The sequence below is a fragment of the Coregonus clupeaformis genome, unplaced genomic scaffold, assembly GCF_020615455.1.
Source record: "Coregonus clupeaformis isolate EN_2021a unplaced genomic scaffold, ASM2061545v1 scaf1400, whole genome shotgun sequence".
In the NCBI taxonomy this organism is placed as follows: Eukaryota; Metazoa; Chordata; class Actinopteri; order Salmoniformes; family Salmonidae; genus Coregonus; species Coregonus clupeaformis.
Window position 1 is genome coordinate 18,516 of NW_025534854.1, and position 17,075 is coordinate 35,590.

The 17,075-nt window shown below is 44.0% G+C and overlaps 1 protein-coding gene across 1 annotated transcript in view; it reads left to right on the forward strand.

The window, feature by feature from the left end:
- Window positions 1–17,075, forward strand: part of LOC121555943 (NADP-dependent malic enzyme) — a gene marked incomplete at its 5' end in the record, with an annotated part of 49,977 nt that overhangs the window by 9,717 nt on the left and 23,185 nt on the right. The window contains 1 exon segment of the mRNA XM_045218142.1: window positions 8,436–8,539. Coding sequence (XP_045074077.1) covers window positions 8,436–8,539 — 104 coding nt within the window.

Sequence of the window (17,075 nt, forward strand, 5' to 3'; positions counted from 1 at the left end):
AGGGTTCTACCTGGAACCAAAAAGGGTTCTACCTGGAACCAAAAAGGGTTCTACCTAGAACCAAAAAGGGTTATCCTAAGGGGACAGGTGAATAACTCTTTTGGAACACCTTTTTTCCAAGAGTATGTGTCTTTAGTGTCTGTGTGTGCATGTTTGCGATGTTTCTCTGCTATGTCTGGATTTGGCTCTGTCTGTCTACCTTCTATGTTCCTCTATTCATCTCTGTATGTACAGTGGGGAGAACAAGTATTTGATACACTCTCGATTTTGCAGGTTTTCCTACTTACAAAGCATGTAGAGGTCTGTCATTTTTATCATAGGTACACTTCAACTGTGAGAGACGGAATCTACAACAAAAATCCAGAAAATCACATTGTATGATTTTTAAGTAATTAATTTGCATTTTATTGCATGACATAAGTATTTGATCACCTACCAACCAGTAAGAATTCCGGCTCTCACAGACCTGTTAGTTTTTCTTTAAGAAGCCCTCCTGTTCTCCACTCATTACCTGTATTAACTGCACCTGTTTGAACTCGTTACCTGTATAAAAGACACCTGTCCACATACTCAATCAAACAGACTCCAACCTCTCCACAATGGCCAAGACCAGAGAGCTGTGTAAGGACATCAGGGATAAAATTGTAGACCTGCACAAGGCTGGGATGGGCTACAGGACAATAGGCAAGCAGCTTGGTGAGAAGGCAACAACTGTTGGTGCAATTATTAGAAAATGGAAGAAGTTCAAGATGACGGTCAATCACCCTTGGTCTGGGGCTCCATGCAAGATCTCACCTCGTGGGGCATCAATGATCATGAGGAAGGTGAGGGATCAGCCCAGAACTACACGGCAGGACCTGGTCAATGACCTGAAGAGAGCTGGGACCACAGTCTCAAAGAAAACCATTAGTAACACACTACGCCGGTCATGGATTAAAATCCTGCAGCGCACGCAAGGTCCCCCTGCTCAAGCCAGTGCATGTCCAGGCCCGTCTGAAGTTTGCCAATGACCATCTGGATGATCCAGAGGAGGAATGGGAGAAGGTCATGTGGTCTGATGAGACAAAAATAGAGCTTTTTGGTCTAAACTCCACTCGCCGTGTTTGGAGGAAGAAGAAGGATGAGTACAACCCCCAAGAACACCATCCCAACCGTGAAGCATGGAGGTGGAAACATCATTCTTTGGGGGATGCTTTTCTGCAAAGGGGACAGGACGACTGCACCGTATTGAGGGGAGGATGGATGGGGACATGTATCGTGAGATCTTGGCCAACAACCTCCTTCCCTCAGTAAGAGCATTGAAGATGGGTCGTGGCTGGGTCTTCCAGCATGACAACGACCCGAAACACACAGCCAGGGCAACTAAGGAGCTGAAAGTCCGTATTGCCCAGCAAAAGCCCCGAAACCTGAAGGATCTGGAGAAGGTCTGTATGGAGGAGTGGGCCAAAATCCCTGCTGCAGTGTGTGCAAACCTGGTCAAGACCTACAGGAAACGTATGATCTCTGTAATTGCAAACAAAGGTTTCTGTACCAAATATTAAGTTATGCTTTTCTGATGTATCAAATACTTATGTCATGCAATAAAATGCAAATGAATTACTTAAAAATCATACAATGTGATTTTCTGGATTTTTGTTGTACATTCCGTCTCTCACAGTTGAAGTGTACCTATGATAAAAATTACAGACACATGCTTTGTAAGTAGGAAAACCTGCAGTGTATCAAATACTTGTTCTCCCCACTGTATGTATGTGTATGTGTGGAATCGCTTTATTAAATGTGCATTTAGCGGTGTGTGCTCATATTTCATGTTAGTCTCCCTCTGTGTGATGTGTGTCTGTGGTAGGGACTGAATTGGAACTTCAATCAATTAAAATACCTATTGAGAATAATGAATAATGGGCAGTTCTTCAAATCACATGGGCCGTAACCTTCATGTGTGAAAAGGTGTTCTTCCTCACACTCAGAGGAGTTGCAGGTTTCTGCCTGTTGTTTTCCAAACCTGGAAAGTGTTTGCAAAATAATATCACACAGCAGCAGCCCAGCAGCTCAGGATCTGTCAGAGTTTACGACAGGCCAAGCACATTTACCTTAAAAATCACCTCACCCGCCTGGGAAGCAGCATGTGCTAGCCATTACCACAGATCCCTCATCACCAAGCACTCCATCAAGATCACTACAGGCACACAAACACTCATGCAGGCATGGGCGCACCCATGCATGCGCACACACACACAGATCTCTGTGTGTGTGCATGTGTGCGCTTGCACGCATGTGTTACACAATCTCACGAGAACTAAGACCTTACAATGTAGTCTCTAGTTGGCCATCACAACCTTTTCCATTTTTCCATTATTCTAAAGAGATGACAGGCCAAATGAGTTGTAATAGGATAAATGGAGTGCCTGTGTGTCTTAAGCCATATGGAGTTCCTCTGGCCTGACTCATAATATATTATCTCAGACACACTGGTCTGATGCCGTGCTCCAGCCCCTACAGACAGAGGGTTACACAGGGGTAGGAGGTGGCGGGAGGTAGGCAGTAAATAATTGATAATATGACTGTTATTATAGGCTTATTTCTGACCTTGGGTAGGTATGAGGACTCCTGCACTGAGGTCAGGCATGCGACGTCTGGACCTTGACTGGAAAGACTTGGGTTGTGTCCAAAATGACTCCCTATTCCCTATGGGACCTGGTCAAAAGTATATAGGAATTAGGGTCCCCAGTCAGTTTCTGCTCCCTGTGGTAGTGTTGCACTGTAATCCCAGAATGTGATAAAGCAAGTGGGAATGTTTTGGAACATGTCCAGGGGGAATGTTTTGGGAACATGTCCAGTAAACAGATGGGATATGGCAGCGTTCCTGTATAGGATGTGAGTGAAGTCGCTCTGGATAAGAGTGTCTGCTAAATTACTAAAATGTAAATGTAATGTATGGGATGGGATGTGCTGTGGGGTTCCTAAGGTGTTTCGGGTGTGCACTCCTCTCTAGGTGCACTGAAATGCGGGAAGTGGGTAATCCCTTGTGTAAACCATCGCTAATCTTACACAGCCCTGCTACCTGTGAACATCTCTCTCTCTCCCTCTCACACACACACACACACGCACGCATGAGCATGCATACACACACACACACTGTTTCTGTTAAAGATGCGTCATTCAGCTCTCTAAACATCTCATCACATACACAAGCGCATACTCACAAACACAGAAGTAAGACATGTCTCTGTGTCTGCGTGTTGTTTTCCCTCCCAGTAAACAGGTCTGTAGAGTGAGTATACAACACATACATTTTCTTTCTCTAAATGGCCATTAATCTAAATGTGGCTTGTGGGAAATAAACTAAACAGCGAGTGTTATGGGGAAGTTGGTCCTGTCAAAGTTTCTCTCTCTCTCACTCTTTCTCTCCCTCTCTCTTTCGCTGATATTACCTGGTATAACCTCTGTGTCACACACACACACACACACACACACACACACACACACACACACACACACACACACACACACTGAAATGAGACCCTATGATGTCATTCCACACAATGTGTTGTTTGTCTTGTGTTGGGTAGGCTCACCTGGACCCAAAGTGGGGCGTCCCTTCAGACAGGGCTCTATTCCCCCCTCCTCTGCTCCCTCATCACCCTCTCTTCCCTCCATCTCCTCCCTCTCGGTCCTAAACAGACCCTGACTGTTGCCTTTGACCAGGGTTAATCCCACCTGAAAGAGAAAGGCCCAAAAGCAGAAAGAACAGCTCAGACAATCAACAGTAGATCATCTCAGGGAGAAAGTCAAGGTATCTCAACACCTCAGGGCAGTGTCAACTGGGCCAATACATGAGATTAGCTAATTCATTATGACTCTGTCAGAGCTGTTTATACAGTATCACCTTCCTCAGATACAGTATCTACATGAGAGAGTAATCTAGCGTCTTGTAAAAGCCAATCATTGAGTTGTCATACTTAGACTTGAATTATGAAGATGGTTGAGGATGTTGTTTTAGTTAGTGGTGAGACCTTTGTGAATGCCTGGGGTAAAAGGTTTTGGAAATGTCCAGGGCATTAAAGTTACTCTGGGTGTTGTTAATGGGTATACCTGTTTTGATTGACTGCGTCATGGTCCATTTGTGACACAGAGCTTGTCCCAGGTCTGCCCAGATAGACCACCCCGCTTAAATTCTTGCACCCCCCAGACTCCAGGGAATCTAAGTGCTCCAGGCCTGATGAGGCCTGACAGCATTCCGGATCACCTCTTCCCACCGGGAACAGAATTCCCTTGCGTCATGTCCTCAGTGGAGCAGACCAGTGGCGGTCGGTGCATATCTTTTTTCCGTGAGCATGGCCTTATTTCTATTACAGCATATTGGATGACTGTCATTCTTATTCCATTCACCTAGTTCAATTTAGCATCGATAGGTTTAGGCTACTACATGATACTCAAATTTTCCCTATACCCATCATGAGGTTGCTACAACCTAGCCTATGAATGAAAGTTTACAACGTAGATGCACACAAGTCAAGAGAACTTTGTGACAGACAGTGACACATTCAATACCGCCTTGCACACTCTTGCCTGCATCTAGCTGATCTAGGGTGTAATCATTAGTCCAACAGTTGCAAACTAGAGTTTCTATTGGACAAATTCAGGTATGTTTATCCCCGTTCCATTTAAGAAAAGTTTTTCAACAGAATCAGCGGAATGAATATACCCCTGATCACACGTAAACACAGTTTACCTTTATAGCAGCCACGTTTATTTCTTCTCGAATATATGCGCTCTCCTCCTATCACCTTTTCCCTTCGCGTGTGGACTTTCAATGCACAACACATCAGCTGTATGTGACCAGGCGGAAAAAAAACGTCCAAACATTCCACTATACACAGCCTAGATCATTGTCACTATATTAGCTAAAGTAACGTCATAGTCAACATAGCTAATAGAGCTAACGCGATAGTAAACCCGCTACAATCATGCAGTAATGTTAGTGTACAGTCAGTAAGCAGTTTAGCAGTTACACCGGCGGGCCCCGGTGGCAATACATTTGTAAAACCAAAAGCTTACCTTGACTTGGAAGAGTTCCAGTGTTGTGTTGGATAGTCATAGCCAGCTAATTAAGTAGGCTAAACTAGCTAGCTGCATTTGCTAGCTAAGTAAGTGAAACTGAAAGTGAAAAAACTATCTCTTGCTTCTCCTTCATTTAATTGTTTTTATTTGTTCAAAACTGTTCAATTATTGTCTTTCTCTCTCTTTGAGTCAACTACTCACTACATTTTATGCACTGAAATGCTAGCTAGCTGTAGCTTATGCTTTCAGACTAGATTCATTCTCTGATCCTTTGATTGGGTGGACAACATTTCAATTCATGCTGCAAGAGCTCTGATAGGTTGGAGGACGTCCTCCGGAAGTTGACATAATTACTGTGTAAGTCCTATGGAAAAGAAATATATATATATATATGAGAACCATGAACCTCCTAGGTGAGCCTCCTAGGTTTTATATTGAAGTCAATGTACCCAGAGGAGGATGGAAGCTAGCTGTCCTCTGGCTACACCACGGTGCTACCCTACAGTGTTGTTGAGGCTACTGTAGACATTCATTGCAAAACAGTGTGCTTTAATGAATTATTTGGTGACGTACGAATATATTTAGTATAGTTTTATCTAAAAAGGATAACTTTTTTAATTCACTGAGGAGGATGGTCCTCCTCTGAGGAGCCTCCACTGAAGCAGACAGTGGAGCAGACAGGGGGCCAGGATTGGGGATGGGGGTAGAAGACTGGCCGGAGCCTAGGGAGGACATCCCACTCCCGCATTTAGAACCTGGTTCTAAGTGGCTCTCTTTACAGACATGCCATAGATAGATAAGACAAATAGAAGAAGCACTGTATAAAAACACACAATAAAACACACTAGCTGACCACAGCAAAGAAGAGACACATTGTAGAGTGGACAAAGCTTTGATGTTGTGTGTGTGTTAAGTGCAGATCAAAGTGTGTGTGTGAAAAATCACTTACAGGGGTCCTCTAAACCCAGGCCCTCATCACCAAGCACTCCATCAGGATTAACACAGACATGCAGACAAGCTACACACACAGAAACACACACACATGGGCACACACACACATATACCCACATACTGTCCACACACACACATGCCCAGCGACCTCTGTTCCTGATCCTTATCCCAACTCAATGCCTTCCTCCCTCTCATCCCTTCATCTCTCCATCCATTGGGGTAAAGGGAGTAAAGTTCACCACGGTTACTCCTCTATCTCCTTCTCCCTGAGCACTTAACATTATGAATGGAGGAGAGTCTCCTCTCTTCCACTCCCTGAAGAGATGTGAGAGGCTACAGCAGAGATGTGTATTAAGGCTGGCAAATTAAACTCCTCAGCATCCTACCCTGGTCTGTGTTTGAAGAGAATATCTCCTCTAGTCCTCTCTAAGCCCTTTAACCCTTTAAATCTTCACTATAATACCAGATGCCATTGCTCTCCACACTCACTTACACACACACACACGTGCGTGCGTGCACTCGACCTGAACTCAGGCCTCAGTCAAAGGGCTGACGTGCCAGCATAGTTACTCAATCTCTCTGTCTCAATCTGTCCGTCACCAAAAAACAACTTTCATAACATGCCAGCTTGGAACGCAATAAAATGGACTAACTACAGCGAAAGATTTCAAGGACGGAATGGCACTACATGAAGCCGTGTGTATTACGAGGCTGCTCCGAGCAACAATGTGGAATGGGGAGGGCTCAGGATGTGAACTGGATTTGGGGATGGTAACCAAATCTGATTTCACCTTTCCCATCATCTTGGTTCCTCCGTTGGTGTTTTTTATCAAAAATGAGGTCTGATAACAATCCAGCCAGCACCAGTGGAATTTGAAACCCTAGTAAAGGAGTATGATAGGCCGATAAGGTTTGACCTGTGATATTTGCACAGGTCCACCCCTCAGAACAGCCTCAATTCATCGGAGCATGGACTCTACAATTGTCGATAGCGTTCCACAGGTAGCTTCCCACAGTTGTGTCAAGTTGGCTGGATTGTTGACACAAACCGGTGCACTTGGCACCTACTACCATACCCTGTTCAAAGGCACTTCAATCTTTGTCTTGCTTATTCACCCTCTGAATGGCACACATACACAAACTATATCTCAAATGTCTCAAGGCTTAAAAATCCTTCTTTAACATGTCTCCTCCTCATCTACACTGATTGAAGTGGATTTAACAAGTCACATCAATAAGGGATTATAGCTTTCACCTGGTCAGTCTATGCCATGGAAAGAGCAGTTTTGTACACCATGTATATTTGCTGATGCTATCTGAACTGACAGAGGAACTGACTCCTCAGAGCTCTTCTGGGATCAATGACACATGGTTCACATTACAGGGGGCTGAAGTTTACAGTGATAAGCGTGCGTGTGTGTGTGTGCCACTATTGAGAGAATGTGTGTGTGCCGTCTGTCCATTTTACTGTGGATTTGACTTTTAAGGGGACTTTGGGAAAACGTTGCCCAGAAATTGCATTTGAGAGTGGTTGTTAAAAACCATACATTCTTTGAGCTGGAACCAGTACTGTAGGGGATTGTTGAGTGCTTAAGGGCACAAAGGAAAGGCCTCATAGGAGTCCTCCACATCTAGACCCACACACACACACACACATCTATCTTCCTGTCTTTCACACCCTTGCCAAACACACAAGCATGGACACACTCTCAAACTCTCACTCACTTATTACTCACACACACACACAATCGTTCTCTCACACACACACAAACACACTCTCGCTCACTCACTCTCTCACGCACACACGTACACAAACACACACAATCTTTCTCTCACACACACACACACACACACACACACTATACACACACACACTTCCCTTTTCCTCTCCCCCAATTCATTTGAATGTAAATCCAAACACCAAATCATGTCTCACTTTCTCCCCCATGTAATTTTTTTTTGTCCCACACTAAAGAGATCATAGTTGTAAATCTTACTTATGTCACACAGTTCTATCCAATAGAACTTCATCCAGTGGCTAGGACAGTCAGTGTGTGATGGATTTGCAGTGTGTTTGTGGGGGAATGGGCTTTGCTCAGTCTGAGGGATAGAGGCCTTGTGAACTCTAACCCAGTCTTTTTTGGATAAGTAGTGGTCTAAAATGCAGAAGTAAAAGGAATCCAACCAGTCCAAACACTCTCTCTCTCTGTCTCTCTCTTTCTCGGCATTTCTCGGCATAGCGTGCCTCACAGTGTGATGTCTGCTCCTACAGTATGTGTGACATACCCAGCTGCTGCAGATGGAAAAAGCAGTTATTCTCCGCCCCTGGGTCTGTGTGAAATCTTTATCACCACATACTGTACGAATTGACCCCAACCTTCCCTCCTCTCTCTGTCTCCCTCCCTCTCCCCCCTCTTTTCTAGGAGCTGCTGAAGGACCCTCTGTACATCGGGCTGAGACACAAGAGGATTCGAGGCCAGGCCTATGATGACCTGCTGGAGGAGTTTATGAAGGCAGTGTCGGACAGGTACAGTATAACTATTTTCACACTACTGAGCCAAGCCGAGCTAAGCGGAGATGTACTGGGCTAGTCTTGTTACACATCCACCATAGTTACTGGAACCAAGCTGGAAAGGACCACATGCAATTTGTTTTTATCTGAGCCAGCACAGTATGGTTCAGGTTGACCCTATAGTGAGAATTTGGTATCTGACTACTGCCCAAGAATCACACCTCAACACTTCTGTCTTCTACGCTGTTTTATCTAGGGTTCAGGACAGTGACTCTGAAAGGGTTCATGCACTAATGCCCTTATCAGCGTAGGAACTGCATATGAAGAGTTTATTTCCAAAGCGCTATATCAACAAATATACGTGTCTGTCAATGAACAACCATGATTAGATAGTGCCTTGCCATGATTAGATAGTGAAAAAACACACCAATCTATTTCATAATTTCCTTTAAACAATAAAAGCTAATTGACCAACATTTCTGAAAATGGATATTTAGCGTTTTGGAATAACACTCTTCATATATACAGTGAGGTCCAAAAGGTATTTGGACAGTGACCATTCTTGTTGTTGTTTTGGCTCTGTACTCCAGCACTTTGGATTTGAGATGTTACATTGACTATGAGGTTAAAGTGCAGACTGTCAGCTTTAATTTGAGGGTATTTTCATACATATCGGGTGAACCATTTAGAAATGACAGCACTTTTTGTACATAGTCCCCCCATTTTTTAGGGAACCAGAATTATTTGGACAAATTCACTTATGATTACGGATAATCATGAATGAATTGTGAATAATGATGAGTGAGAAAGTTGGAGTCATACATATCATACCACCAAGACATGCTAACCTCTCACCATTAACAATAACAGGGGAGGTTAGTATTTTTTGAGGGTATGATATTTATGCCTCTAACTTTCTCTCTCATCATTATTCACAATTAATTTATGATTATCCGTAATCATGGTAGCATCCACATTAATGTACAAGTATTTAGAAACATATATTATATTCTTATTTACAATAAGGGATTCCAAAATTACACAATACATTATTTACCATTAATGTCTATTGGGCACTTATTGCAGGCACTTTGCTGATATTGTTTACGATAAGTAGCCTATACTAGAGAAATGTAAAGTTTGAAATGAAATACGTTTGCTAATATGGGTGATTGTTAATGGTACAATTGATGGCTTCAACCATCAAACTAGTAGTAGTAGGATAATAAATAAAAACTGTGGTGCACATTAATGTTAGAAACGTATCATGCTATTTATCGTTATCGCATCAATTCAGGCAATTTATTGCGATATGGATATTTGTCCATATCGCCCAGCTTTAGTCAACATACTGTTCTAAGCCTATGTGTTGATATGTTGTCATACTATAGTTTATATTACACATCAGACAAAAGAGCACAGACTCATTCTCAAGCTGACCTCATGCTGATGCTGTTACATGGCGGTGTGGGTCTACTGAGCTCATACATAATATCTGAGCCTTCAGTTACACTGGTTAGAATGTGAGGGTGTATGTGCCTCTGGTTTGTGGGTAGAGGCCGTTTGTGAGTGCTGACTTTGAGAAAGATATCTGACCACACTGAGCTCCCCCTTTCTAAACACTCTCTCTCTCTCTCTCTCTCTCACACACACACACACACACACACATCAACATACCCTCCATATCCTGCAGCCTAGTGAAGTAACCAATCTATCCCTTTCAAACCCCAGCCTCCAGAGCTTTCAGTACTGTGCTTGACATGGCAGGATGGGATTGGTTAGAGATGGGCTCGCTGGGCTTAGATGAACTAGAGATAGGGCTGTTTGGTATTCCATATTTTTCTACATTAGGTTTGTACATTGATATTGGATATTTTGTCGCTTTGTGGGGATGGATCAATGACTTTATAAATAAGGGGATGAATATGGAGAGGCCTATACTTTCCCCTAGTGCTTAGTGTGTCCAGTCCAGTCCTGTCTCTGTAGTGACTGATGTTTTGGCTTCGGTGACACAGAGCTGTCCCTGACCACCCCTGGTCACATGTGGCCTTGCTTAATGTAAGACCAGCTCAGCTCCACAGAGGCCAGAGCAGAGCAGAGACCAGGGTCTGGGGCCCCTCCAACTGGCAGGGGAAAGCCATGACTCTTTAATAACCGGGTGGCTTCACAACACCAGGGAATGGCAGAGCTTTTCCCCCGAAAGAGCCGGATTGGCGGAAAACAAATGATTATGGGGTTTGAGATTGAATGAATGAATGATTATAGTCTGGGAGTTTTTAATAAAAATCTTGTTTCATTTTTAGAGAAACAGAGAGCGCTCTAAGGTGGGCCGGGCAGTCATTTGGAGACACTTTATATACTGAAGCTGCTTTTTCTACTCACACTGCCTCCATATAATTGTATATATTCGCTCATCAAAGGCCGCGCAAGCATTTGTCATTGATTTCAGGCCAAGGTATTGTCCAAGGTGACTCCTGTGAAACAGTCTACAGGTGTCCCCTCTCCTTTACTATTGGAAAAGGATGCAGATAGAAACACTCCCATCAGTCAACACGCTCCCCCACAATGTTTTAAACCAGAGGAACCAAGGCCCACCAAGAGTCTAGACACACTGTTCAAGTCTTTAGTCTTTTGGGTGAAGAGCCCTCTCAAACTGGCAAGACAGTTTTCAAATGCTAAACAGGAGAACTTTCCTTTGCAATTCAGTTGGTTCAATGAGAGTTGGTCTCTCCTCGGGTTTGCATGAATTGGGGTCGGGGTAGGGGGCAGCACACAAGGCATTTCAATGCCTGAAAAATTAAGCATATTTTTGAAATCTGCCCCTCTCTGTGCCTCTCGACCACTTCCCCCACGTTTTTGTCCCAATGTCAAATAATTTAATGAGCAAAGATTCACTCTGCTGAACCCAACAACTTTGTCGTCCATCGTCATGGTTACGGGGCCAGCTTGGGGTTAGACCTCTTTGGTAGATGGGGGTATAGGGGATATTGGACAAATAGAATGCAGACTGTGTTTCCGTCTTTAATGATGGAGAGGGGATTTGGGGGAAATAATGCGTGTTGCTGAGAGATGTTTGCTCTCTGGGGGAGAGAAGGAAAGCGGGAGGCGAGACGCAGGGGCTTTATTAAGAAGGTCTCAGCCTCTCTGGCCTCTCAGCCCCCGAGGCCCCTCAGCCCCCAGGCCCCTCAGCTCAGCCCCCCAGGGACACAGAAAGAACAGACAGCCAATGTGGATGCACACACAGGGAGATGGAAACAAACACAGAGCTAACAGGGCCTGACCCTGGCATGTGTGCGTGTGTACTGTACAGGTATATGTAAAGTTTAGGACTGTGTGTGTGTGTGTGTGTGTGTGTGTGGTGTGTGTTGTGTGTGTTATCCTGCTTGGACAGCTGTGTTTGGACAGAGTGCTCTTGTCCATGACATTCTTTATGGAGGCCTGCGGCTCCTTGGTATGCACACAGAGGAACAAGACCCACTTCATGCCTCCTTCTCTTCTGTCGCCTCCTCATACCTGGATGAGATTCCAGGTACAAGTTTAGGTTTCATCGGGACTGGGATGAGAGAGGATTAAGTTGCCTCAAGGAGCCGGGGTCTTTAATTTGTCCTCTTTATCCCACGTGCCGGTCCAGACGTAACACCGCCGTGTCTGAGCGATCCGCCACATGGGAAATCTGCTGTCATCTCTCATAGCCATCTTGGATTTTTTTCAGACCAGTATCAAACATTTAGTGTTTCAAAAGGCTTTACACTCAATGTAGGGAAGTTTGGCAGTTAGTGAGAAACCTCAGTGCCCCATCAAAAGGTGATCGTCTTAAGTGTTTTCCCGTGTCGACAAGTTATTTCCTTCAGTAAGAATGTGTATTATCCACGCAAGCCGTAAATCACAGAAGAATGAAAGTGTCAAGAACAAAAGAGGTCTGTATTGTGCTGGTGACGTCCCCCAGATGGCTTTAGCAATGCTAGGAAAGTATCACATTGATGGAGGCCTCATCTGTGCACTACACCCCTAGTCCATCCTCCAATGAGTAGCCGATATCAGTGAAGAGTTTGGGTGTGTGTGTCACAAATAAACATCATGAAGCAACACTTGCTGTCTGAAAAAAATGTATATTACTCAACACAGTTGCCTGTAGCACACATCAGACCCCTATCTATATTTGACTCAAAACAGCATTAGTTTTGGTCTGACCCACAAAAAACACGCACACACAAACCTTTGACTCCAAGAAATGCATTTTGATTTATAAGAGGAATGAAAAAATAAGTATAGAAAAGAGTAAACAATGTAAAGAATCAAAATAAATGTAAGGACATAATCACAGAGGTCACTGGTCACCATTGGCCAGAAAAAAATATCTGAAAAGACAAGAGTACTGCTGTTAATATGTCAAGGAAAGATTGTCCATTTTCAGCAGGTTTCTCTTACCATTCTGCATTCTCCTTTTCGCGTTCAAACTGTTCACCCACTAGTGGTTTCAGTTAGCTAGTTGCCATTCGCTACATGAGTACTCTGGTCTCTGATTCTTATCCCCAGTGGCAAGATATATATATATACAGTGGGGAAAAAAAGTATTTAGTCAGCCACCAATTGTGCAAGTTCTCCCCTTAAAAAGATGAGAGAGGCCTGTAATTTTCATCATAGGTACACGTCAACTATGACAGACAAAATTAGAAAAGAAAATCCAGAAAATCACATTGTAGGATTTGTAATGAATTTATTTGCAAATTATGGTGGAAAATAAGTATTTGGTCAATAACACAAGTTTCTCAATACTTTGTTATATACCCTTTGTTGGCAATGACACAGGTCAAACGTTTTCTGTAAGTCTTCACAAGGTTTTCACACACTGTTGCTGGTATTTTGGCCCATTCCTCCATGCAGATCTCCTCTAGAGCAGTGATGTTTTGGGGCTGTCGCTGGGCAACACAGACTTTCAACTCCCTCCAAAGATTTTCTATGGGGTTGAGATCTGGAGACTGGCTAGGCCACTCCAGGACCTTGAAATGCTTCTTACGAAGCCACTCCTTCGTTGCCCGGGCGGTGTGTTTGGGATCATTGTCATGCTGAAAGACCCAGCCACGTTTCATCTTCAATGCCCTTGCTGATGGAAGGAGGTTTTCACTCAAAATCTCACGATACATGGCCCCATTCATTCTTTCCTTTACACGGATCAGTCGTCCTGGTCCCTTTGCAGAAAAAACAGCCCTCAAAGCATGATGTTTCCACCCCCATGCTTCACGGTAGGTATGGTGTTCGTTGGATGCAACTCAGCATTCTTTGTCCTCCAAACACGACTGAGTTGAGTTTTTTACCAAAAAGTTATATTTTGGTTTCATCTGACCATATGACATTCTCCCAATCCTCTTCTGGATCATCCAAATGCACTCTAGCAAACTTCAGACGGGCCTGGACATGTACTGGCTTAAGCAGGGGTACACGTCTTTCACTGCAGGATTTGAGTCCCTGGCGGCGTAGTGTGTTACTGATGGTAGGCTTTGTTGCTTTGATCCCAGCTCTCTGCAGATCATTCACTAGGTCCCCCCGTGTGGTTCTGGGATTTTTGCTCACCGTTCTTGTGATCATTTTGACCCCACGGGGTGAGATCTTGCGTGGAGCCCCAGATCGAGGGAGATTATCAGTGGTCTTTGTGTCTTCCATTTCCTAATAATTGCTCCCGAGTTGATTTCTTCAAACCAAGCTGCTTACCTATTGCAGATTCAGTCTTCCCAGCCTGGTGCAGGTCTACAATTTTGTTTCTGGTGTCCTTTGACAGCTCTTTGGTCTTGGCCAAAGTGGAGTTTGGAGTGTGACTGTTTGAGGATGTGGACAGGTGTCTTTTATACTGATAACAAGTTCAAACAGGTGCCATTAATAAAGGTAACGAGTGGAGGACAGAGGAGCCTCTTAAAGAAGAAGTTACAGGCCTGTGAGAGCCAGAAATCTTGCTTGTTTGTAGGTGACCAAATACTTATTTTCCACCATAATTTGCAAATAAATTCATAAAAAATCCTACAATGTGATTTTCTGGATTTTTTTCTTTCTATTTGTCTGTCATAATTGATGTGTACCTATGATGAAAATTACAGGCCTCTCTCATCTTTTTAAGTGGGAGAACTTGCACAATTGGTGGCTGACTAAATACTTTTTTTCCCCACTGTATATATATATATACATACATACATACATACATACATACATACATACATACATACATACATACATACATACAGTGGGGAGAACAAGTATTTGATACACTGCCGATTTTGCAGGTTTTCCTACTTACAAAGCATGTAGAGGTCTGTAATTTCTATCATAGGTACACTTCAACTGTGAGAGACGGAATCTACAACAAAAATCCAGAAAATCACATTGTATGATTTTTAAGTAATTAATTTGCATTTTATTGCATGACATAAGTATTTGATCACCTACCAACCAGTAAGAATTCCGGCTCTCACAGACCTGTTAGTTTTTCTTTAAGAAGCCCTCCTGTTCTCCACTCATTACCTGTATTAACTGCACCTGTTTGAACTCGTTACCTGTATAAAAGACACCTGTCCACATACTCAATCAAACAGACTCCAACCTCTCCACAATGGCCAAGACCAGAGAGCTGTGTAAGGACATAAGGGATAAAATTGTAGACCTGCACAAGGCTGGGATGGGCTACAGGACAATAGGCAAGCAGCTTGGTGAGAAGGCAACAACTGTTGGCGCAATTATTAGAAAATGGAAGAAGTTCAAGATGACGGTCAATCACCCTCGGTCTGGGGCTCCATGCAAGATCTCCTGAGTGGCGCAGTGGTCTAAGGCACTGCATCTTGCGATGTAGTGCTAGCTGTGCCACTAGAGATCCTGGTTCGTATCCAGGCTCTGTCGTAGCCGGCCGCGACCGGGAGACCCATGGGGCGGCGCACAATTGGCCCAGCGTCGTCCAGGATAGGGGAGGGAATGGCCGGCAGGGATGTAGCTCAGTTGGTAGAGCATGGCGTTTGCAACGCCAGGGTTGTGGTTCGATTCCCACGGGGGGCCAGTATGAAAAATAAAAAATAATGTATGCACTAACTGTAAGTTGCTCTGGATAAGAGCGTCTGCTAAATGACAAATGTAAATGTAAATCTCACCTCGTGGGGCATCAATGATCATGAGGAAGATGAGGGATCAGCCCAGAACTACACAGCAGGACCTGGTCAATGACCTGAAGAGAGCTGGGACCACAGTCTCAAAGAAAACCATTAGTAACACACTACGCCGTCATGGATTAAAATCCCGCAGCGCACGCAAGGTCCCCCTGCTCAAGCCAGCGCATGTCCAGGCCCGTCTGAAGTTTACCAATGACCATCTGGATGATCCAGAGGAGGAATGGGAGAAGGTCATGTGGTCTGATGAGACAAAAATAGAGCTTTTTGGTCTAAACTCCACTCGCCGTGTTTGGAGGAAGAAGAAGGTTGAGTACAACCCCAAGAACACCATCCCAACCGTGAAGCATGGAGGTGGAAACATAATTCTTTGGGGATGCTTTTCTGCAAAGGGGACAGGACGACTGCACCGTATTGAGGGGAGGATGGATGGGGCCATGTATCGCGAGATCTTGGACAACAACCTCCTTCCCTCAGTAAGAGCATTGAAGATGGGTCGTGGCTGGGTCTTCCAGCATGAAAACGACCCCAAACACACAGCCAGGGAAACTAAGGAGTGGCTCCGTAAGAAGCGTCTCAAGGTCCTGGAGTGGCCTAGCCAGTCTCCAGACCTGAACCCAATAGAAAATCTTTGGAGGGAGCTGAAAGTCCGTATTGCCCAGCGACAGCCCCGAAACCTGAAGGATCTGGAGAAGGTCTGTATGGAGGAGTGGGCCAAAATCCCTGCTGCAGTGTGTGCAAAACTGGTCAAGACCTACAGGAAACGTATGATCTCTGTAACTGCAAACAAAGATTTCTGTACCAAATATTAAGTTCTGCTTTTCTGATGTATCAAATACTTATGTCATGCAATAAAATGCAAATGAATTACTTAAAAATCATATAATGTGATTTTCTGGATTTTTGTTTTAGATTCCGTCTCTCACAGTTGAAGTGTACCTATGATAAAAATTACAGACCTCTACATGCTTTGTAAGTAGAAAAACCTGCAAAATCGGCAGTGTATCAAATACTTGTTCTCCCCACTGTGTGTGTGTGTGTATGTGTGTGTATATATATATATATATACTGCTCAAAAAAATAAAGGGAACACTTAAACAACACAATGTAACTCCAAGTCAATCACACTTTTGTGAAATCAAACTGTCCACTTAGGAAGCAACACTGATTGACAATACATTTCACATGCTGTTGTGCAAATGGAATAGACCACAGGTGGAAATTATAGGCAATTAGCAAGACACCCCCAATAAAGGACTGGTTTTGCAGGTGGTGACCACAGACCACTTCTCAGTTCCTATGCTTCCTATGTTTTGGTCACACTTGAATGCTGCCGGTGCTTTCACTCTAGTGGTAGCATGAGACGGAGTCTACAACCCACACAAGTGGCTCAGGTAGTGCAGCTCATC